Genomic DNA, 24,592 nt, shown 5'->3' with positions numbered 1-24,592 from the left:
CTCTCCTTATCTAAAAATGGCAACCAATAATGTTCAAAATGAAAATTGAAGCACTATAATCTTACAGATTTTTCCTTCTTTTATATATCAAGACCATAGCCATTTAGGAAAATGGCAAAATGTAGGGAGTGTATCAAAAACCTGGCCTATTTGCCTCCCATTTTGAATGATGTTGGTTATTGTTTGGAAGATATGTAGAATTCTTTTCTTTAAAATCCTGATTTTTGTAGTTTTCGAAGTACAGAATATCAAGTTTTCTGTCTTGTTGTAGTATTTCTGGTTTAATAGTAACACTGTTAACAAAATTTTATGCTGCAATCCTGTAGCCACTGACCTAAGAGTAAAAGTAATCAAACTCATTGGGTTTTACTTATGAGTAGGTATGTATAGGATTGCACATACTACTTAACACAGGGCCAAAACACACTGCAGAAATAATCCAGTTTGAGACCACTTCAACTGCCCTGGCTCAGTGCTAAGGAATTCTGCAAACTTTCATTTCTTGTAGCACCAGAGCTCTCTGTCAGAGAAAGCTAAATGTCTCACAGAGCTAAAGTTTCCATTTTGTGTGAAGATGTGTTTTATGTTTTAAATCAAAGTAAGTTACAATTCCTGGGCCAAGTTAGACAGTAGTTAAGGGGAGGGAACAAGTAAGTGAAGAAGGGAAGAGTATGTAGATAATGGGTTTAAGACTGAAGTAAAAGAAGAAGATGGATGTTCAGTTCATCAGAAGGACGACAAAAGAAGATCATCAGTGAGGATGAGTAGAAGGGGAAGATTGGGGGAAAGCTAGGATGATGCAACCAATTTAAGAAGAGGGATGTGGAGTGGGTGGGGATATCTTAGGAAATGTTTCACTGTATGTAAAATATGTGCATGTCTTTTGTTTTATATTTGGTACGTCTCAATAAAATTTTAAAATAATAATAATAAGTTCCCAGTATTCCCTAGCATTGAGCCAAGGCAGTTAAAGCAGTCTCAAACTGGATTATTTCTGCATTATGTTTTGGCCCATTGTCCTACCCCTGCCTACTCTGATGTACACTCAGATTACATTGATTTACACCCAGGTAAAGAACTGCAACCTAAAACACCTAACAAACCTCTGTCCATGTATGTCTGTATGGTATTAATTTTCAAGAATTTTAAAGATATGCTGAGCAAAATTTCCTTAGGTGAGCTAACAATGTACTACTATTGGGATATTTGCTACCATGGTAAATTACTCACCTGTAAATTAAAGTAGAACTACAGAACCATAACATGTATCAACATGGTTATGGCAATCAGTTCAATATATTGTTTGTATTAGCCCTCTGACAGTAAAAGCAATCCCAAACAATACAGAATCATAACATACCCCTTTATTGTATCTCCTTAGAAATAATTCATAAAGAGTGGAAACATGAAATATTGGTTTTGCACTGAAGACTAATACTATCCTAATACTAGCCTAATTCCCTCCAGAGGGAAGCCGCAGCTGGCAAACCATGCAGCTTCCCTCCGGAGAAAAAAGAACCCAGAAAAAACAGATTCTTTTAGCACCGCAGGGTGGACATAACGAGTGCCAATGGTGCATTATGTAAGCAACGTGCAGACACCACACATCACTTGTCACAATGACGGTGCCCATATGGATGGGATGCCGCCATTATAGTGCCACCGCACTGTGCTAGGGTTAGGGACAGTGTGGTTGCCATGCGGTCCCTAACTCTGAAATCGGCGCCAGCCCGGCGCATTTGGGCCGTCTGTTTTGGCCCATAGCTTCCAAGATCAGGTAGGATTTGGTGCCCTTAGGGCCCTCAGGCCTGTACCAACCACCATCCTTGGGGTCAGACCACACTGGCCAGTGCTGATGGAACAGCAATCCCAAAGATCTGGGGAATACTACCGTTGCCTGTTGTTGTTGCTAACTGATTTCGACTAGGGTTACCTGTTGTTTTTGCTAATTGATTTGAATTGATTTTGACTCATAGCAACCCTGTGGATGAGACCTCTCCAAGACTCCCTGTCCTCTATCTCTCCGCTCAGGTCCTGCAGGCTCAGGCCCATGATCCTTTTTATTGAGTCTAACCATATCGTGTACAGTCTTTCCAGGGTGACCAGATATTCTCCTTTTCTAGGACATTTCCTCCATTTCAACCTCCTGCCCAGGAGGAATTTCAAAATATCTTCCATTTTGAACAGGACTAAGAAGCAGGAATATAAATTCATGCTTCTTAGTCCTGTTCAAAATGGAAGATATTTTGAAATTCCTCCTCATGTCTTCCGTTTTCTTGAATGTCCTACATTTTGTGGTGCCTTTTCCTCCTTTGTGGTGAGGATATCTCTTCATCCTGGGTATTCCTCTCTCCTACCTTCCATCTTTCCTAGCATCATTCTCTTTTTTAATGTCATTTTTCCTCATGATGTGGCTGAAATACAACAGCCTCAGCTTTGTCATCTTGGCTTCCAGGGACACCTTAGGCTTGATCTGTTCATGATCCCATTTGTCTGTCTTTTTGGCTCTCCAGTGAATCCTCAGTGTTCTTCTCCAGCACATCTCAACTGGGTTTATTTTCTTCTTCTCCACTTTCCCCACTGTCCAGCTCTCACATCCGTACACAGTGATGGGGAATACGATGGCTTTAACTACACTCGTCCCTCTACATTCTCTGGGTTTAAGGGCACAGGACCCACCTGAATGTGGAAAAAACGCAAATAACAAAAACACAGTTTTTACCTGAGAGAACACCTCTCTAGGAATGTCTGGGTCCTCCAGTGCAACTCTGTGGTCAAGTTCTGCCAGACACCATAGAATTGTGCTGGAAGAGCTACATATGACTAAAGGAGTGTTCTCTCTATGAATCTCTAGGTCCTTAAGAGTGGCTTTTGGTTAAAGTTGACAATAGAGTTGCGCTGGAGGACCTAGGTATTCCTAGAGAGAACATATTAATAAAATCCATTAATAATCAAATCTGCAAAAGTCAAAGTCGCAAATGTGGAGGGACAAATGTACATACTCTTGCTACATCCAGTTGCCTGGGTGCAAATCCTACAGAACCAAGTGGGTCCAGGGAGACTCTGCCTTCCTTTCCCATTTGATTTTTTCTGAGGGAGAGATAGGGAACCAGTCTTATTAGACTGCAGTTCCCATCATATCACAATTGTCCTTTCAGCTGGGATTGATGGCAGCTGGAAACCAATGTCTGAGTGGCCAGACATCCTAGCCGCCAAGGAGGACAAAGCACCATGAAACATATGACTCTGAGGATAAAATGTAGGGCATGACCAAAAAAACCCCTAAAAACCCTCACAGGAATGTACATTTATGCTTGTCGTGCTCAAAATGAGGACATTTTGGAATTCTGTCTCGACAGAAGGCAGAAATGGAGGACATGTCCTGGAAAGGAGGGCGACTGGCCTCCCTGGCTGGGGCTTGGGACTGAGTAGCAACACCCAGCATGACAGGACCGCCCTCACAGGGACGAGATGCCCTGTTTCCATTAGGGTTGCCACAAGTGCCTCGCGCGCATCATCCTTTAACAGCCTCTTTGACCGAAAACTGTGACTTCAGGTCGAAAACACACTTCGGAAATAATCCAGTTTGAAAGCGCTTTAACTGCCCTGGCTCAATGATAGGGAATGTTGGGCCTTGTAGTGTTTGTGAGACATTCAGTCTTCTCTGTCAGAGGGAGCTCTGGCGCCACAATAAACTACACTTCCCAGGATTCCCTACCATTGAGCCAGGGAAGTTAACGCCGTCTCAAATCAGATTATTCCTGCAGTGTGTTTTGGACCTTCAGTTGCCATTCCCCAAGAAGAAGAAACTTGTCTCTCCTCAAATCTACCTCTAATTTTAGATAATCTTTTACTTTATTTTTTTTAATTTATACTGTCGTTTAAGTTTTATTTTTATTGTTTTTAGCTGTTATTTTTATGATTGGGAGAAGGGTTGGGAAGAGAGGATTATTTAAAACGGTGAATTTTATCCTATATTGGGTTTTATTGTTGTTTTTGGCAGAATATAAATAAATTATATTATTATTAGACAAAGCCCCGCCCCCCTGGCCAAGCCCCGCCCACAGTCGTTTTACCAAGCCCCCTCTTTCCCTCCCCTTTAAACCCCACGTTCCCTCCAGACACAAAAAACGCAAATGCGCAGTCGCGGCTGCATGATGGGGAGAGTGTTGCCAATCTGGTGCCTTTCACACCAAAATGGGTACTTTTCAGAGCCTTTGGTGTGATTTTGGTGATTGGTTTTAATGGTAATTTGAGAATTGAAATAAGTACAGTATTTGGTGAGATATGGGGGGATTTGGTGAGTTTTGGCCAAATGTTTGGGGAATTATCTTCGAGGCTTGTTGGCAACACCACCGCTGCAGCCGCACGAGCCCCACTGCCCTCCCGCTGCCTCCTCGTTCCCAAACCGCCAACCCTCAGATAATCCCACTCCTCCTCGCACGTGAATCTCTGCGCATGCGTAGATGATACAAATAACCAAGAGCTAAGGGAGGGAAGAGGAGGGAAGTATACGTCATTATTATTCTATTGCTTCCTGCGAAAATTCGATACCGATCCTTAGGACCTAAGAGAGAGAGAGAGGCTGGAAACTAAGGTTGGGTTTCCTGCGAGGGAAGGGAGTTCTGCGCAGGCGCGTTGGGGCTGAAGCTTCAGCATGGGGATCCCTGCGCATGCGTAGATGATACAAATGACCGCGAGCTGAGGGAGGGCTGGAGAGGAGTAAACGTCATTATTATCCTTTTACCACTTCTCGCGAGATTTCGATCCCACTCCTCTGAGCGGTCGCTCCAGCCTTGGGCCTTGAGAAGGGACAAGAGACTGGAAAAATTGGGTTTCCTGCGAGGGAGGGGAGTTCTGCGCATGCGCGTTGGGGCTGGAGCCAGTGTAGAGGGGACGTTGCTCTGCCCGAGAGAGAAGGCGGCGCCTGGCAGGAGGGTCCCTCCCCGCAGTATGTGCCGCCGTCACTGCCTCCTCCTCCTCCTCCTCTTTCGAGGGTAGCCGAGCGGCTCCCGGGCGTCGGGTCGGAGGAGCGGGAGGGCGCCTGGCTGCGGCCATGAACCTCCACCAGGTGCTGACGGGGGCGGTCAACCCCGGGGACAACTGCTTCTCCGTGGGCAGCGTCGCAGGGCAGCCCTTCACGGTGAGTGAGCCTCCTCCTCTCTTCCGCCGGGGTTCCTTCCCCCTTCCTCGGCTCCCTGCGTTCTCTTCCTCCCCGTTGTTTCCGACTTAAGGTGAACCTGACCTGGGTCTTTATTGGCAGCAGTTGCTCAGAGAGTCTCGGTGGCCCTGGCGCCAGCGTCGCCTTGCCCTGGCCTTCTTCCCCCGGGGCTGAGAGAGCGTGGCCCTCCTTTCCATGGTCCAGCCGGGATCCGCACCCTGGCCTCCTCCCGTTCCAGATTGCTTCCAGTTGGGGGCCCCCCATCTATCACAGCCCAGAGAGGGCTTGCCAGCGCCTTCCCCTTCCTCTCAGGGCTGAGAGAGTGTGACGTCTTGCCCGAGATCACTGTACCTGCTGTAAACAGAGTCTCCTGAATTGGAAGGCGCCAGGTCCCTTCTGATCTTGGACTCTAAACAGGGTCAAGCCTGGTGAGTGCTTGGATGGGAGACCGCCGAGGAACGCAAGCTTCTGCAGCACAGTGATTCTCAAACGTTGATCCTCTAAATGTTTAGAGCTTCGGCTCCCAGAATCCCTCAGCATTGATTGAAGGGCTGCAGTGAGAGCCACCGCTGGAGCCTACCTTTCAGAAGAGGATGGCAGCAAAGTACCTTGGAGCATCCCTTGCCCAAGAATAATACCCCGTGAACTTGGTGGGTGTCTCCATAAGAGCCATGAAGGCGAAGAAGGCTTGCACAGCCAGCCCTCTGCATCCATGGGCTCCTTTCCCAAGAACTCAGCCATCCAAGAAAAATGAATTCCCAAAAGCAGACTTTGATTTTGCCTTTCTATATACAGGGTACCATTTCTCTATGTCATTGTATTTAATGCGACTTGAGTGTCTACAGATTTTGGTGTCCATGAAGTGAGGGGGGGGACCAGGGCCCCTTTACACACAAGCCCCTGCTCAGCCTTGCCTCTACACAAGGGACAGGAGAGTGGAGAGATGCAGGCACTCAAGCTTATTTCCCATCCAGGCTTCTTCTGGAAAGGAATTCTGCACATGCTCAGGGGCATCTCTCTTTTTGTGCGGCAGGGTTGCCTGTTCACATTGCACTCAGAGGCAAAGTTCGGGTTTGAGTTTAAGGCCTGTGTATGGCCAGAGATGAAAGATATACCTTTGCTTCTTGATCTATATGCTTCTTCTATAACAGTTCTTACAAGTAAAAGCCTGCAGTCCTTTTTCTTTCTTTACCTAAGTATTTTTTCCCCCTGATGTTGTTGCGGGTATTTCTTGTTATGTCACAACTGTGCAACATAAAGGGAAAATGTTTGAAAGCCAACTACATGTGACTTGTCAGCAAAGAGTTTGTACCATCAGCTCTGGAGCATAAAATGATTCCATTCTTGCACAGCTGTGCTAGCAAAATGTGTGACTAATAGGGCAATCAAGACAGAAGGTCAACTTGACATTGATTTTTGGAGGCCTGAAGGATATCCATAGAAGAGTTCATGATATTGAGGACAAAGGATCCTATTTGATCGTTTTCAGAAACAATGCCTAGTTTTCCTGTCTTGCCTTATTTGAGGGGAGGCATCAGTGGAAGGCAGAGGCAAACTCCCTCTGAACAAATCTTGCCAAGTAAACCCAGTATTGGGGTCATCCCCAGGGTCACAGAAACAAATTGAAGGCACACCATTGCAACAATTTTTTCCTCGCGTAATATCACATTCTAAGTGGTGCATTGAAATATCTATGTCTTTAATAGAATAAACTTTTAAGCACTTCTGATTTCCAGGATACTTGTCCATGCTTAAATCGCATATACCCGCTTGACCATGAAACGCACTGGGTGGCCCTTTGGCAAATCACACGCTCTCAGCCTCAGGGGAAAGCAATGGCAAACCTTTAAACTACTTAACTACTGGCATTTTGTTGTTCAGTGTATCTATCAGATAGTTTCATGTCATAATGAAGCTGTCAGACTTTTTATCAGTAATGCTGCAGAGATAGGCTAGAGAACCCTGATGAGCTTTTCTAGCAGTCTTTTGAAATGTATGAAATCGATTTGAAGAGTGTTGGAAACATCAAAGCTATGATGTTTATCAAAGTACAATATTTACTGGGAGCAACTATTCTAGATGTATCATTGCTGCCTAGTATCTCTGAGCAACTTTGAAATCATTTTTGAACAGTATATTCCATAACAGTAAAAGGGGGGGGGGGGCAGCAAAACTGTAAATAGCTACCCAGAACATGACCTAGGTCTCCAACCCTTCTAGCTGCTGTCTCTAACTCTGAGTACAGAATGCACTGAGGTTAAGGAAGCTTCAGAGTTAGGGCAATCAGTCTTATTATACTGTTAACTATTAATTTAGTTTACTGGTATGCATGTGCCACGGAAAACATTTGAACTATCTATTTAAAAAAGTAAACCTTTTCAATCAGTTGAGTGATTAGTTAATCAAGTTTTAATTTCTGTGGTAAATGTTTAATTTAAAATATAAAAAATTAGAAATAATGTTTTCATTTTGAGTGAGAGGAAAGTACAGTATAACATTGAGTGGGTAAGATCACTATGACTTCTTCAGTTAACATCAAGCTGTCCTGATAGAAGCACATGTTTCTTTCCATATATCTGTCTGAATCAAATGTTAGGTAGAGGTCTTGCACTGTTAAAGGAACATCCAGGTATCAACCTCCCTTTTTGTCTTTTCTTGTTCTGGTCTGAAATAAGCTAGGAATTAAATAAGGGACTTAGGAAGCAGCCAACATCAGGAGTGGGGACTGCTTAGCACTACACTCAGTACAGTACTGTTATTTATTTCCAGATCTTGAGCTAGCCTATTTGCATATACTGTACAGTAAAAGATGGATAGGTGAAAGATAACCCTTTCACATCTAGCAAGCCACATGTTCAGGAGGAAGGCATTGCAAACCTCTTCTGAACAAATCTCACCAGGAAAACTCCATGATTGCCTTAGGGTTGCCATAAGTCAGCAATTACTTGAAGGCATACAACAACAACAACAAGTGGCTTATATATAGTGTTGCTTTAACATCAATCATGTTCTGTATGTGTAAACTTTGTTTTGTCACTCTGATGCCTGACAGAAATTGTGAAACTGTGTGAACACTGTTTTTAACTTGTTATTTCCAGGTGTCTTAATAGGAGATTTAGGATTACTGGTATGTAATTGGGATTCAGATATCATATTTGTCTTGGATGCCTCCCTCCAGCACAGTTGCTAAATAAAACTAGATAATACAGTGGAGAATTGTCTAGAGAGTTGTCCAAGAAATATTTACTTTCTAGATAGCAAAATACTGATTCAGTTAAGCAGATAGAGATCACCTTTTAAAAAATTTATTATAACATGCAAATCTTCATTGTTATTGTGTACCTTCAAGTTGTGTCCAACTTATGGTGAGCCTATGGCAAACATATTGTGGGTTTTTCTTGGCAAGATTTGTTCAGAGGGATTTGCTTTTCTCTTCCTCTGAGGCTGAGAGAATGTGACTTGCCCAAGTGGGTTTCCATAGCTGAGCAGGGATTTGAGCCCTGGTCTTCACTATACCATGTTGGCTCTCTTCGTAAGAGGACTTGCCTGTGGATTGTTATGTTCAGTATCCAATCTCCATGACTTCTTTTAAGACATCATTATCTAAACAGGAACTGCACTGATAATGACAATACTTTAAGCTGTTCAGTTTATACCTGGGGTTGGTTGTCAATGAAGATAAGCAACAAAAAATCTGAGCTCTACAAAGATGGCTTTTGAGGATCCAAGTTGAAAATTTCAGCTTATCACAATGTACTTAAAATGCTAAGCAAATGCCCACTCTTGTAGTCACTTGGAAGTGATATGTTAGGTCACAGAAAATAAAGATGTTTTCACTCACACACCAAATTTCTCACTGTCCTTCAGTAGTAGAAATACTTATATTTGTTTTAAGAAATTGCTTAGGGCATCATCTCTCTTTAAACAAGGTCTACAACTGCTGAAAATCATTTTGCAGGATGCTTATTTTGAGGAGGTCCTAGTGGAGGTAGAAGAAAAATAGGAAGGCAGAAGCCACTACTGATGTTTCGCATGCTATTCTAAAGTGTATGAAAACAACCCCATTCCCTTAGCACTGACAAAAGATCATACTGGCAAAACAGAATAACAAATGATACTGTTCAGAACAGTATTCATGAAACTAAGGGTGAGGACACTGTATATTCCTTATCATTTGCTATGCTAGCTAAAGATGGAGGGAATTACAGTCCAGCAAACATATAGAGGACCACATAAGTCTCACCCTTGACCTAGATCATACAAAGAACAGTAAAAGTTAGAGAAGTGGAAATTTCATTAAAATGCACTAAACTTATTGCTATTTCTCTAATACTTGCAAAAACTCGCTCTCATTTCCCAACGCTAACAACATTAAGCTGTTTCAAATCAGGATCATTGGCTTACAGTCATCTAGACTAGTACTGTGTGCTTATTTTTATAGCATTCATCTAAGGTGGCCCCTCTCTAATGCCTAGGTACCTCTATTTTATTGGAGGTGCCATGTAAAATGGCTCTGTTCATGCAAACTGTTATGAGCCCTCCATCATGTTTTTATTATGGCATAAATCTAGTAAAATTCTAGTTCTTCAAGGTCCATCAGGTTCTTTTCTGTTTTAAATATGAGCAAGGAAGCATAAGCATTGTTTACTAAATAGGGAAAGAACATGGTAATGTCAACAGACACTCCAGGTTGGTGTGAATGCAAAGAAGTGATTACATCAGAAATACCTTGGAGCATTTTTTTACTTGAGAGGTCACCTCAAAGCCCTTTTACTCGGTTGGATGAAAGTTCAACCATTTTTTTTGTTTTCCATCTCAACAAACATCTAAATGTAGGCAAAGCAGAATTAATAATTTTGTATGAGGAGGAACAAATTAACAGTCTGTTAGATGATTTTTTTTTAAAAAAGGGTATTATTGTCCTAACCTCAACCCCCGAATCAAAATAAATGAGCAGCATGTTGAGAAATAATCTAAAAGCATCAGATCCTGTCTGATCTTGGAAGCAGTGTCAACCCTGGTTAGTACTTGGATGGGAGATTGCCAATGTATACCAGGTGCTGTAGGCTGTATTTCAGAGAAAGGAACTGGTCAAACCATCTGTGAGTATTACTTGTCTAAGAAAATCCTATGAAATTAATGGGGTTACCGACAGGCAACCTAAAGGCACAGGTACACATATACATGTCAAGGAAGACAGTGGCCCTTTCCAGATGTGCCCTTTGCGGTGCATCCATGACGTGCTAGGGTTGCCTCAGGGCGGCGCATGCACATGCCCCGCAACCCTAGCATGTCATGCATGTGCCGCAGTTGCACAACACCATACATATAGTGTGTGTAACTGTTACGTCGCAGCTGCGCAGCTTTCATACAGAGCTGCGCAGCTGTGATGTTATAGCGCTGTCTTTGGGGCTTTGCGACGCCGCAAGAAGGAGCCGCTTTTTTAGCTCTTTCTTTGCTGTGCAGCTGCGCCGCGCAATTTGTATACTGCAGCGCAGCTGTGCAGCAAAGAGAGGCGTCGAGGAGGTGCCTCTTCTGTGCGGTATGTAACCTGCCAATGAAGAAGATTATAAGGTGGAGGGATGGGAGGGAAAAAAAAGAAACGTGGCAGCATCTTTAAGACTAATAAACTGTCTTAAAGATGCTGCCACATTTCTTTCTTTTTCCTCCTCCCCATCTTCCTTTTTATGCTGCAAGAGACTAATAGGGCTACTTCTTTGAAAACTACCACAATGAAGATCATTCTTTTGATTAAAGCAGCATAATCAGCCATCACTTAATCTGACAGTGTATGGAAATTGCAGCATTCATAGTGCAGCGTATAGAGTGAGATTTTTGTTTTAAGGAAATGACTCAATATATGTTAGACTTAATAATTTTAAACAATAAAATAGGCAGGGTTTGCCTTCTGTAAATAGAAGAAATTGTGTTGGTGGTGGAGTGTGTGGAAGGAGGTAACTTTTGCCAATTTCCCCCTCCCTCTGCAGCTCTCACAGTCCTAAAAATGTGCTGTAGGAGATGATCCTGGGTATAGAAAAACCTCTTCTTCACTCCATCCCAGTGCTGGGAGTATTATGTCCAGAGTTCTGCATTTGAGATGCTACCACTGACAGATGTAAACAATATCCATCATACTAGTTTTCTAGCTCTATTTTGTTTTGATGCAACTTCAAGGTTGCTTTGATCTCATACGTTAACACTAAAAGAAATGAAAAATACTTTTTTATGCTGTTCTAAGGACTGAATTATATTCTTAGGACTTTATCACACAAGGCAATAAAGAACAATAAAAGCTGGTTAATAGTGTTTGTTGCTGGGACTTACGACATTACATTGCTTACTTTCTATTATCTTGGCAGGTACTTCTTTTCATTCACACAGAACCAGCATTAATGACCTCCTTTCTCACTTCCATGGTGCTAGCATTTGCAGTAGGATAAATCAACTCTATTTTAATCACAATTTTGGATGGCCTGCTGGTGGACTTTAAGTGTTGCTTGCTCTTTGCCTGCCAGTGATCAGGGAGAAGAGTTCCTGACCTGAGCAGACGAGATTAATTGCTGGTAGATTAATAGCTTTAATCTCCCATTGATCGAATCAGGAAGCCTCTCCCCATCCCCTCTGGGAAATAAGGCCTTTTTACAGGTAAGACTTCTTGAATCAGGAAGTCTCTCTCCTCTTCCCCCCTCCCCCAGGAAATAAGGCCTTTTTAAAGTTAAGACTCCTTTAAATTCATATTTCTTGGGGGGGGGGGTGCCAAAGTAGGCACACACTGGGCAGTCCTTGGTAGTACTGGGTGGGCCATGGCAAGTGTTGCATGTGATAAAGTGTTAGTGTAAATGAAGGCTATAGTAACAAAAAGATGACGATCATGAAGGTTCAATAAAGAAGAGAGTAGTCCTGACTGCATAGCACATTTGAAAATGCATTTTTAGTGGGAAAACAGTCTGGTGTGATAAATTCCTAAGATTCTTTCCAGCCTTAATTTTAAATTTTTTGTTCCATTTAATTCATAATCTATTTAGGTGGGCTACAAAATGGTGGCCTCTTGCCTTGGACCATGGGCAAACTGCAGAGAATTGGGAGAAAACAGTCTCTGGCGGGTTATAGACCGCCATTTCGGACGGCCTCAGGACGTCCCATTTTTAAAAAGGGGCGTCTTTTCTAGACGCCCCTTTCTCTATCACGGACTCAGTCGTGACAAATGGCGGCGGCCGTTCCACACAGCTGCCGCCATTTTTACGTCTTGGACGGGGTGCGGCGGTTATGACGTCGCGAGTGTGCCATGAGCGCCTTGCGATGTCATAACGGCGCCGCAGGAAGAAGCTCCATTTTGGAGCTTCTTTTTTGCTCCGCGACTCCCTTGCGGAGCAAAGAGCAGCGCCGGCAGATCGCCGCAAAGCGGTGGTCTGTAAAACGCCCCTGAGTGACTTAATGTAAAGACCTGTGTAGGTGCCCGAAACAGTGAGTTTGTTTCTTGAAATATTGCTTTGTTTTGACACAGAGGTCAGCTAAGTTATGAGAGGTATTCAGAGACTAGCATTACTGATAAAGCTAGCTCTTGGTAATGTTGGGGTTTACACAGACTATTATTTCAGAGCTAGCCATATGTTATTAATGTGCTGGTTTGCATCAAAAATGGTCTAATGGTTTGATTTGGATATGCTAAGAAAAATGTCTTATTGTATGCATGAGCCTAAGGCTTGCACACCTAAACAGCTACAAGCAGAAAAATGTAAGATTTCATTTCTGATTTAATTATGGCACATGTTGTTTTTTTCATTCAGAAGCTAAAGTGTGGCTAATTGTAGGTGTGGTTAATTGAAACAAGGCAGGTAGCTTCATGAATTTGAAGCTCATCTTATTCAAATAACTCAGGCCTGCCCAACTTGGAAGTAGGTAGGGACCAAAATTAAAATACGCTAAACTTCTTTGGGCTGCAAATAGGTTTTAATTAATTATATTAATAATATTATTTATTTAATATTTATTAATAATATTAATTCCTTTCTCCTCCTCCTATGCCTGGCCCTCTCCTCAGGAGAAACCTGAGCAGCAGGGGAGCCTTTCCTGTCCTCCTCTGCCCAGACCTCTCCTCAAGAGATGGCAGAGTGACGGAGGAGCCTTGAATGGTGAGCGTTTGCCCCTCTTCCTCCTATGCCACCCAGCCATCTCAGGAGAAAGCCAGGCAAAGGAGTAACCTTGCAAGGCGTTTGCCACCGTCCTCTGGACAAAGCAGGGTGGTAGAGGAGCATTGCAGGGCAAGCATTTGCCCATCTTTCTCCTCCTGGTTTTCTTCTTGGGAGAAAACTGAGCAGTGAAAGAACCTTGCCGGGTGAGTATTCACCTGTCCTCCTCTTTCTCCATCGCCTGGCCTCCTCAGGAGAAAACCAGGTGGTGGAGAAGCCTTGCAGGATGAGTGTCCACCCTTCCTCCTCCTTTGTATGGCCCTCTCCTCAGGAGGAGGCCAAGTGGTGGAGGAGCTTTGAATTTGTTCCACGTCCCTGCAGGCTATCATGCAGCCCCTGGGCCATATGTTGTGCAGGCCTGAAATGACTAAAGTCTGCCTAGGTTTGGTCATACAGGTTGACTATCCGGAATTCTGTAATCCAAAATATCCTCAAAACCAAAACTTTTTTCATGGGTGGCTGAGATAGTGACTGTTTTGCTTGCTGATGATTCAGGTACACACGCTTTGTTTCATGCACATTTAAACATATATAATACCTGTACTACAAAGCTATGGGTAGTCTAAAGTATAAGCAAAAGCTTCCAAACTTTTCTTTGCATTATAGTATGGAGCAGAAAGTAGCCTAATTTGTTCAGGGTTAGCTTGTGCTTGTAGTGATAAGCCACTGTTTATCATTAAGCTCCAAAAACATTAAGCCCAACATAACGGAAATGTTATCTAATATCACTGCATGCTACCTGGCTGATTCATATCAGTCCTCATGTTTAAATGCTCCTAATCCATTTCAAATACCATATTTCTCCTGAGAAAAAACTAACACACCTTCACAAACCTATTGAAAGAGATTAGGGTAACAAAGGGCCGGTTACAAACCGGCACTTGGGACGCCGCAGGACGTCCCATTTTAAAAAGGGCGTCTCTTTAGACGCCCCTGGGTCTAATACGGACTCTGTCCGTAAATAGGGCGCCGGCCATTCCACACGGCCGGCGCCATCTTTACGTACGGATGCTGTGCGTCCGAACGTGTCGCGTGGCTGTGATGTCGCGAATGCGCCCCTGGCGCCTCGCGACGTCACAGAGGCGCCGCAGAAAGAAGCTCCATTTTGGAGCTTCTTTTTGCTCCGTAAGAGAGCCGCGCGGTGTGGCGGTGACGGCTCCTACGGAGCAAAGGCGGCGAGGTAGACCGCCTCAAAGCGGCGGTCTATAACCCGCCAAAGTTAAAAGTTGCTTAAGTTGCTTGAGCAATTTGATTCTGAATGTAAAGTTCATCAATAAGGGGTGGATTTAATACAGCTGTTCATAGGGATGTTTATATGCCAGTTTTTTCTGTTGTTATGTCCTTAGTAGAACTTGAACTTTGAAGACACACAACAGCAACAATCCTTTGTTGACTGCTTAGAATAAGAAAGTTTTGTTTCTGAGTGTCTTTTGTGTTCATGATAGCTGAATAGCTAAAATCATGCTGTAGTTGCATTAATACATAGGGTCATTAAGAGATCATGCCCAAGGGCTATGTGATCCAGCTGTCTGTCTTCATCTGTGGTCAGTTTTGTTGCTTCTGGAAGCTTATAGTTAGATCATTAATGTTGCCATTCCTGTGTTTGCAGCATTTCATAATAAAAGTTACTGTGTTAGAGCCAGATTTCTTCATGATTGAAGGGAGACCCAATAAAATTAGAGGGACTTCAGTTGACCTTTATTTCAGTAAGTCTGCTCTTGTATAGTGAATTCTGGACCAAACCAGGGCCTCCAAATTTAGAAGTTAAATTATGCCTATTACAGTTAATATTTGTGGAAGCATAAGGCCACCCCATTTTACATGTTTGGGTCAAAATGTGGTCAGAAAAAATAAAGGAGAGAATTTTTAGGTATGAAGAAATACCTTTATTTCTAAGAATAAACAGGAAAACAATGGCCTGTTACAGACAGCCAAAATAAGGCTTCGAGTCACAGTGGAGGGAGGGTTTTCAATGATGCATGCGTCCTAAGAGTCCAGAAGTTGCACCAAAGCCACGCTCCAGCCCTAAGGACTGGAGTGTGGCTTTGGTGTGGCTTCTGGACTCTTAGGACGCATGCATCATTCAAACACCATACCTCCACTGTGACTCGAAGCAGCTTTATTTTGGCTGTCTGTAACAGGCCAATGACCCAGTTATTTAAATCTTATAATACCTGTACTATATTATGCTCAGTTATTAAAATTGTATAAAGTGTTGAAGCTGATAGAATCATGAAATTCAAAAAGTATTGCAGGGGTGGTAGTGGTAGCATAGGACCCTTGAGGAGAATTTGGGTAGTAATAGTCTACCGTAAGGTTAAATTCTCCCAAGTCTTTATGCCAAAGAGGAGGGATAGAGAGCCTGTCACCCCCAGATATTGGACAGTAACTCCCATCAATGTTGCCTGAGATGAATTACAGGACAACAGTATTGGGTAGCAGCTTCCCCAAATCTGTTGTGAAAGAAATGTTCAGCAGCAAGGAAAAGAAAAATGACAATCGTCACTGCCTTTTATGGGCTTTCATAACCATTATGGTTTACACAAGGTCAGTTAAGGATAGTGTGTCTCCTCTGAATGAGTGGATGGAGAAAGTTATTGTCTGGATGAGAAAAAGCAAACTGAATCCACACAGGATGAAAGTGCTTACTGACAAGGGTCCTAACCTGGAGATGGAGTTGTGTCAACTAGTCCTGGATGGAATTGCACTTCCTCTGAACCAATAAAGATCCTGATGTGTTTGAGCAGTGTCCACTGAAGAACAAACCCAAATACAAAACAGAGATTGTCAAGAGTTACGGTGCAACCTTCTCTGGTCAATATAGTAAGCAGCTGTAGTGTACTATATTTGCAGCTTGAGGGTGTTTTTGTATGCATCCTGCAAATGACAGCTTAGATAAATGTGACAGGCAGCAGTGCTTACTGTTAGCTTCAGCTGTTATGCCAGCTGTGCCCATTCCTGAAGCTGGTGGATCTAAAGATGATAGTCTACACTAGTGGTTCCCAAACTTTGGTCCTTCAGATGTTTTGAACTTCAGGTCCTAGAATTCCTAGCTGTTGGCCAAGTTGGCTGGGACTTCTGGGAGTTGAAGTCCAAAAGACCTAGAGGGTTAAAATTTGGGAATCACTGGTCTACACACTGACAACCTCAAGGCTGAACTTCTGGAAAGCACTGTACATTGGGCTACCTCTGTAACAAATTTGGAAAATTCAATTAGTTCAAAACATGACAGCCAGATTTGTTACTGTTTCATTTAGGAATGATCATATTTCACCAATATCAAAATTTTTCAACTGGCTACCTGTTAGTTTCCAGGCAAAGTTCAACAGGTTGGTTGTTACATTTAAAATCCTACATGATTTGGGTCCAGGGTACCTGTGGGATCACCTTCTTCCATATAATCTGCTCTGTACACTCAGGTCCTCTGGTGGACATTTTTTTTTTTACTTCAGTTAGCCAAGACTAGGCTGACAACTTGTCACCCAAAGGACTTTTGTTTTAGCTGCCCAAAATTATGGAATGACCTACCAGAAGACATTCAACACCTGGATACACTGACTGAATTTAAAATAGCACTGTCGACTAATCTCTTCCAGCAGGCCTACTCAGATTATAAATTATGGGTTTTTAAATTATGAATTTATTGTTTTGATGTGTATGCTCTTTTAACTGTTTTTTTTTTTATTTTTAATTGGTGTTGTGTGTTTTTAGCTGGTATCTGTTGCATTTTAATCTACTGTTTCTTGCCTTGATGTATAGGAAGAGGCGGGTAAGAAATAAATAGTATTATATTATATTCTTTATGTAGAAATAGGTAAGCATGTTTATAACTGGTGCTATTATCAAGTATTGGCTTGAACAGTGGGTCAGAGTTTTAAAGGGTGAGGTTTATTTTTTTTTAATAAACTTGGCTTGGTGTTTTGTTTTGTTTTAAGTCTTTTGCTTAGCCTGTTCAGGGCATGGGATTCACTGCAGTGGTTTGGTTTTGTTGCAGGAAATCAAGTGTCTTTAATAGTTTAATGAATAAGTTTATTCATTTTAAGAACTTTTCTCCTACTTTTCTAATGACAGATCTCCCAGTATGGTTTACACAAGGTCACTGATAACAATACAGTGTCATTAAAACAGTAGACTATTTACACAGGTAATGATGATGACAATTTATCTTTTTGGCTCGCACAGTGTTTGGTTCTAATGGCTTGTGTATGAGGGGAGAACTAAAGCCAGTTCAGTAGTCATCAGAGCAATATAGAGTTGTTCAGTGGAAATCAGAATTTAGATGCAGTCTTTATTTTAAATATGAAGTCTTGAATTTACTCATGAAAGCTGAGTTTTCCTGGAATCACATAAAGAAACCTTTTTCAACCATTTGTTTTCAAATCGAGTGTGTCATTTATAAAATGGCTCATCTCATAGAAATACAAAAAGTCACGTTTTTGTTTGTGAGAGTTAAATGAGTTGTCAAGATCACTTATTCCATCAAGGTTTGGTCAAAGAAATTATGATGCTGACTAAAGAAATGTGTAGTATAATTTGTAATTGTTATTTTAAAAATATGTTTTTCTTCTGATTATTGTGTTTTTTTTAAAGAGGAGGAAAAAATTATGCAATTTCTTACTTTTCTCACAGGCATATGCATCAGGATGTGATGTTGTGATACTGGGAACGGATTTTGAAAGGTTACAAATAATTCCTGGAGCAAAACATGGAAATATACAAGTGGGATGTGTAGATTGCTCTATGCAGCAAGGAAAGGTAAGAAATGGCACTAGTAGTATTTCTTCTGTCTGTCACACATATTGTTGTAATGCATATTTTTCAAGTAAAATCTTGACTAACTATTGAAACTTTATGTTCTGTGCCATTAACAAAGTTCAGCATGTTTCATGGTATGTGGCTATTCAATTCCACTTCTAGACATTAATGTCTCTATTCTAAACCTTGATATTATTTCTTAAACACTTTAGCCAGGACTACCTTGTTCTGACTACGCAGAAAAGTGGGCATTTCAGCAAAAGTAGACACAGAATCTGTTAAAGCATTTTTGTGGGTGATAGGAGAAAGGGTTTGTTTATCCATACAGCTACCCCAGGGTGAACAACTGGTAAATCATAATCTACTTGTTGTTCTGTGGATGGTGTGTAACAGATTGGCAAGTACAATCCACCCTCCACATTCACAGGTTTCAGATTTGTGGTTTTGACTATTTGTGACTTTGTAGCTCTTGCTTAACAAAGTCAACCTCTTCACCCCCCTCCTCCTCCTCACCCTTCCTCACAGCCAGCCCAAACCAACACTGTATATTCCCCTGCTTTGTCAAACTTTGCATCCTCCTCATTTCCAAAGACCTTCCTTTTGAATCCAATGTTTGCAGCCACCCCCGGGAGGAACCAACTTCTTTCTCTCCTCCTCCCTCTCTCTCCTGGCCAGACAAAACTGTACCTTCTCTTTGTGGTGATGGCTGCACACAGAGGATTCAGAGTGCAAAGACCTTGGAAATGAGGAGAATTCAAAGTTTGTCAAAGTGGGGAAGATACGGTGTTGCTTTTGTCTGGAGGCGGAGGATCCTTTGCAACTGTGGCCTCTAACATCAGATTGAACATGGAAGCACTTTGGAAACATACGGGAGGCTGTGCGTTTCAAGGTTGCAAAGAGTTACAGGTGGTGTTCTTGGGGGAGCTAAAATTTAATGTTTAAATAAAGAATTCTTAGGATAATTAAGGATGGATGAACGAGTTGTGAGATGAGCTCAAGTTTGGTATGGAAAAGATGGACAGAGGCATCTTTTTTTTAAAAAAAATCCATGCATTGCCTTATTTAAAGTGCCACATGTCAAAAGGTGTACTCTGGTATGCAATTTGAACATTACTTGATAATCTAAGATTGCCTTAGCTTCATGCTTAAAGTTTGCAAGGGAGATTGTAAATTCTCATTGGAAAGAAGGCTGTGCTGTGTTCCAACTTGTAAGATCATTATTGACTGTACCATCCTAAAAAATTCCCAGCCAGTTTCTAATCTTTCTTTTCTAAATAAAATCTTAAAGCAAGCAATGGCAGCACAACACACTTTCTCGAATTTAACTGATTACCTCGATCCATTTCAGTCTCGCTTCAGATCTGATTGTGGAACAAACATGGCTTTGATTGCCTGGATGGATGTCTTACATTAGAAACAGGATAGTAGAGTATGGCGAGGGACAGACCACCCAAAAAGGGTGACCTACCATTGGCCTAATTTCTTCCGGAGGGAAGCCACAGCCGCCAAACCGCACGGCTTCCCTACGAAGGAAAAAGAACCCTGAAAAAACAGGTTCTTTTTGAGCCGCAGGGGCGGTGTAACAAGTGTGACACGGGCGCACTCGTTACATAAGTGCCGCATGGCAATGTGTAGACACTGTGCGGATCTTACATAACAGTGGCGGCGCCCGTGTACACAGGGTGCAGCCATTGTTACGGCACCACACCGTTTTAGGCACACGGCTTCCCTACGGAGGAAAAAGAACCAGGAAAAAACGGGTTCTTTTTGAGCTGCAGGGGCAGCGTAACAAGTGTGACACTGGTGCACTCGTTAAATAAGCGCTGCATGGCAATGTGCAGACACCATGCAAAGCTTACATAACAATGGCGGCACCCGTGTACACAGGACTGCACCGTTTTAGGGTTATGGACCGTGCGGTTGCCGCGCGATCCCTAACCCTAAAATCGGCGCCAGCACGGCACTGCATGCCCGTTTGTATTGGGCCTATGTCTTTGGTTCTTAAAACCAGGAGTGGCTTCTCTACCTTTTAAAAAAATAGTATAGTTTGTAAAAACTATTTATTAAAAATATTTTAGTCTGTGTATGTAATGTTTAATCTGTTTGTAGTTAATTTTTAAAATCTTTTCAATCTGTTGCACATCACCTTAGGGAATGTGAGAAGTCAAGAGGTGATAAAACAAAAATTAAACAAATAAGTAAAAGATAATCTCTGAAAGATTCAGAACAGATTCTGATGTCCTTTTTTGATTTTAAATTACCACAGCATTTTCCAAGTAATGAAGCTTCTTTTATATTTACACAACTCCCAGCAGCTTATTTTCCTTTTACTAAAAACATTTGGGGTCTTGAAACTCTTTATATCTTTTCCAGAACAGTTTGCTCTTTCTAAATGTCACTACAAGATTTGTTTGGTTATACTCTTACATCTGATTTCACACCTTCTTTTCTTCTTTGCTTTTACTTCTGAAACTACATAAGTTTATATCCTGCAAGGAAAAAGTATCAATCTTTTGCTGGACAAGATGTGAATGTATAAACAGTGCACCTGCACCATACGCCAGCACACTATACGCGGCTTACGCAGAAGCTGCAACGCCAATGAAAGCGATAGTGCGTTCGCCTGGGGTGCACAGCACCCTAAGCCGCAAGCATGCGCCTCATTGTTTTTAACGGGGCGCAAGCATACGTGGATTTCCCCTTACACGGGTGAATCCAGAACGGATCCCCCGCTTAATGGGAGGGCCTACTGTACCTCTGTCAATTCATAAACTTTATTTCCACCAAATACTAAGTTCTTGTAACTGAGAAATATGTGAAATTGTTCAGTGGAAAAAGGTACAAAAAGATATGAGTGCACACTATCTAGAATATCAAAATTTTGTACCAATCTTCATTGCAAATTCACTACTAAATGTGTGAAATTCAAAAAGTTTTGGAAGGGAATAAACCAAGAACATTATGTGAGGAGTGCATTTTTGTGTGTGTGCTAAATGCCAAATGTTTGAATGGCCAGACAAACAAATGGGTACTGGAACATGCAAGCCTGAGCTTTCCCCAGAAGCTTGAATGGCCAAATTGAGGCTGTCATACTTCGGCCATATTGTGAGAAGCTGTGATTTATTAGTTAAAACAATAATTCTTGGAAAGGTATTAGAGAAAAAAGAGGTAGACCAGATGGATCAACTCAGTAAAGGTAGCTACAGCCATGAGCCTGAAGGAACTGAAAAATACGGTCTAAGACAGGGGTTCTTGGGAGAGCTTCATCCATGGGGTTGCTACATGTCAAGGTTGACTTGGGAGCAGTTAACAACAACAAATCAACATTTATTAGGTTAGATCCAAGTCCCACGTGCACAGGCAGAAGCTGTTTTAGCTCAGAAATTGGTCAGAACAAAAATATATTATTCTTACAGTCTATCCTTCTGTCTTTATTATTCTATTTCTTTTCTGTGTGGTTTTCTTATTTACCGTATTTTCCATCGTACAAGACTACTTTTTAGCCCTGGAAAATCTTCCCCAAAGTCGGGGGTCGTCTTGTACTCCGGAAAGCCCCTGGGTCCTAAAGAGAGCCCTCAGCAGGGAAGGCTTCTCTCAAAGGCAAAGGAGCATCCTCCTCCGTTCTCTCCTCCTTTGCTTTTCCCCTGCCTTCCCTCCCTCCTTCCCTTTCTTTTCCCCTCCTTCCTTCCTTCCCTCCCTCCCTCCCTCCCTTCCCTTTTTCTTCCTTTTCTTCTCTTCCTTCCTTCCTTGCTCCCTCCTTTCCCTTCCTGTCCTCGGAAGGCAGAAGGTCTCTCTACCTTCCCCCTCCAGCCTGAGAGCAAGGCTGGCTACAGAGCAACCAATCCTTTGGAGTCACACACTCACAGTTTTCAGCCAATCAGAGAGAGGGCTGGAGAGTGGTCGCCACCCCACCCTCAGAAAAGGGTCTCTCTCTCTCTCTCTCTCTCTCTCTCTCTCTCTCAGCCCCTGAGTCCCTCTGAGAGCCAGGCTACAGAGCAACCAATCCTGTTTGGATGGAGTCACACTAACAGCCAATCAGACAGTGGTTGCCCCCCCCCGCCCTCACAAACTACAATTCCCAGGATTCCCTGGTTTTTCAAGGGAATTGCCTCCATGCATCCAGATCCCAGCCCCAGAGATAGAGTCTACAGTATATTATTATTATTATTATTATTATTATCATCCTTTATTTATTTATTTATATCAGTTTTGCCAGTTTAAGTCCACTTCTGCAGGTGCATTTGGATTTAATAATGATAACAATAATGATGATGATGATGATAGAGAGATAGGTCTTGTAGCACATTTGAGACTCACTGAAAGAAAAGGTGGCAGCTTTCCTAGACTTAAGTGTACTTCCTCAGATGCATGGGAATTGTAGTTCATTGTGGCACCAGAGCTCTTTCTCACAAAACTACAATTCCCAGGGTTCCCTAGCATTGAGCCAGGCCAGCTAAAGCGGCCTCAAACTGGAGTATTTCTGCAGTATGGATTGGACCTTGAGCATTTTTAATAACCAAGGTCCAAAACACACTGCAGAAATAATCCAGTTTGTGACCACTTTAACTCTCCTGGCTCAGTGCTAGGGAATCCTAGGAATTGTAGTTTGTTGTGGCACCAGAGCTCTTTCTGACAGAGAAGGCTCAATGTCTCACAAAACTACACTTCCCAGGGTTCCCTAGCACTGAGCCAGGGCAGCTAAAGTGGTCTTGAACTGGATTATTTCTGTAGTGTGTCTTGGATCCAATTTAGGCTGCATCTTCATTCCAGAGACAATCCAGTTTCATACCATTTTAACTGCCATGGCCCAGTGCTATGAAATCCTGAGAATTGTAGTTTGTTGTCACACCAAAGTTTGCTGAGATGTCTCAGAAAACTAGAATTCCCAGGATTCCCTAGCACTGAGCCAGGGCAGTTAAAGGGGTGTCAAACTGGATTATTTCTGCAGTGCAGTTGCAGCCTAACACATTTCTATTTGGCACAAAGCTTCCTGGGCTTTGATTCCAATAGGAGCCACTTGAACTGCCACAGCTCCATCCATACAGAATCCCTGGGATTTGTAGTTTGGAGCAGCACCCTGCATTCTTTGGGCAGAGAAGGCAAAAGACCTTATAAAACTACAAATCCTAGGATTCCAATAGGATGGAGCAGCAGCTCTTAAAGTGGTGTCAAACTGCATTAATTCTAAAGTGTAGATGCACCAAGAGGAAGGGCGGGAGGAGTTGTCGGGGCGGGTGAAATAATGTTGTGTATGCTGTTATTTCAAACATGGAACACACTCCTTCCTCAGAATGTAGTGGAGTCTGCCTCCTCTTCTTCTCCTTTTCTTCTTTCTCCTTCTCCTTTTTTCTCCTCCCCCCTCTTTCTCGTCTGTTGCTGCTGCTGCTGCTGCTGTTGTTGTGTGCCTTCAGCTCCTTTCTGACTTATCAAGGAAGAGAGGGGTGGTCTTATACGGTGAATATATCCCAAATACTCTATTTTAAGTTGTAAATTTGGGGGTCGTCTTATACGCCCAGTCGTCTTATATGCCGGAATATACGGCACTTACAATGGGAATATCTGACAAATATTTCTGTATAATATCAGCCTTACTACACTCAGTCGTGTTAGGTTTTGAGGTTCAATATTGGGGCAGTCTTTGGCCACATCATGAGAAAGCATGATTCATTAGAAAAGACAGTGATGCAGTAAAAGTAGAAGGCAGTGAAAAGAGAAGGCCATGTGCAAGTAGATTAGATTCAGTCAGGCCTGAACCTGCAGAATAGGGTTGCCATATCCTGCCTGGGGGCGGGACTTTCCAGGTTTGGGGCGGGTCTGCACGGTCCTGCCCCAGTTTGCCCCCGCCCCTGGGCAGGATGTGGCAAGCTGAAGGGGGTTTTCCCGCCCCGCTTGGGCCTCCTCTCCCCGCCGCGATTGCAGCGAGGCCGGGGGCCCAGGCGGCGACTGAAAGCCTCCTTAAGGCGGAGGCTTTCCCGCGTTGCTTGGGCCTCCATGTTTGTGTGTCCTACATTTGAAATGTTTGTCCTACATTTTCCCTGGTTTCGAGGTCCGGAGGTATGGCAACCCTACTGCAGGAGCTGCACAGAGTGGTTGCAGATAGGGAAACTTGGAAATATCTTATCCACAGGGTCACCATGGGTCGAGGTCAACTTGAAGGCCATTAACAATAACAAATGGGAATATATTTACCTGCTCATTGGACAAGTTTGTATTCTCTTTTTAGTGTTACTGTTTTTTCCTTTGCTCTGCCTTGGCTCACTCTTTCAAAAACTAGTGCAAAGGAAGAAAGGAAGAAATGCCTGTATTTGCAAAGTCTGACAATTCCTTTGCACACTTGAGCTATTTATTTTCATCAAATTACTTAATTTGAACTAAGTTATTCTTTAAGGTAGGTATGTTATTTACAGTTACAAACATACCTAAAATGTGTCAAAAAACCCACAAAACAAAACAACCACCACCCTCACCACACAGTTTTGTCCACACT

General features: G+C 42.7%; 1 protein-coding gene across 6 annotated transcripts in view; it reads left to right on the top strand.

The window, feature by feature from the left end:
• Positions 1-4,751: 4,751 nt before the first annotated feature.
• Positions 4,752-24,592, top strand: part of DMXL1 (Dmx like 1) — a 110,232-nt gene continuing 90,391 nt past the window's right edge. For 2 of the 6 annotated variants that reach the window (XR_006101744.1, XM_042447905.1), the window contains exons 1-2: positions 4,752-5,143; positions 17,980-18,105. Coding sequence is in view for 4 of the 6 variants with exons in the window: in XM_042447905.1 (XP_042303839.1) it covers positions 5,057-5,143; positions 17,980-18,105 (213 nt within the window). In the remaining 2 variants the exon portion in view is untranslated. The remainder of the gene's footprint in view (positions 5,144-17,979; positions 18,106-24,592) is intronic. The other 4 variants (XM_042447903.1, XM_042447902.1, XR_006101743.1 and 1 more) reach the window with 3 other exon arrangements.

This window comes from Sceloporus undulatus, chromosome 2 (genome assembly GCF_019175285.1).
Source record: "Sceloporus undulatus isolate JIND9_A2432 ecotype Alabama chromosome 2, SceUnd_v1.1, whole genome shotgun sequence".
NCBI lineage: Eukaryota > Metazoa > Chordata > Lepidosauria > Squamata > Phrynosomatidae > Sceloporus > Sceloporus undulatus.
The sequence above is the reverse complement of the archived record's forward strand: the minus strand, read 5'-3'. Positions and strand labels throughout refer to the sequence as shown.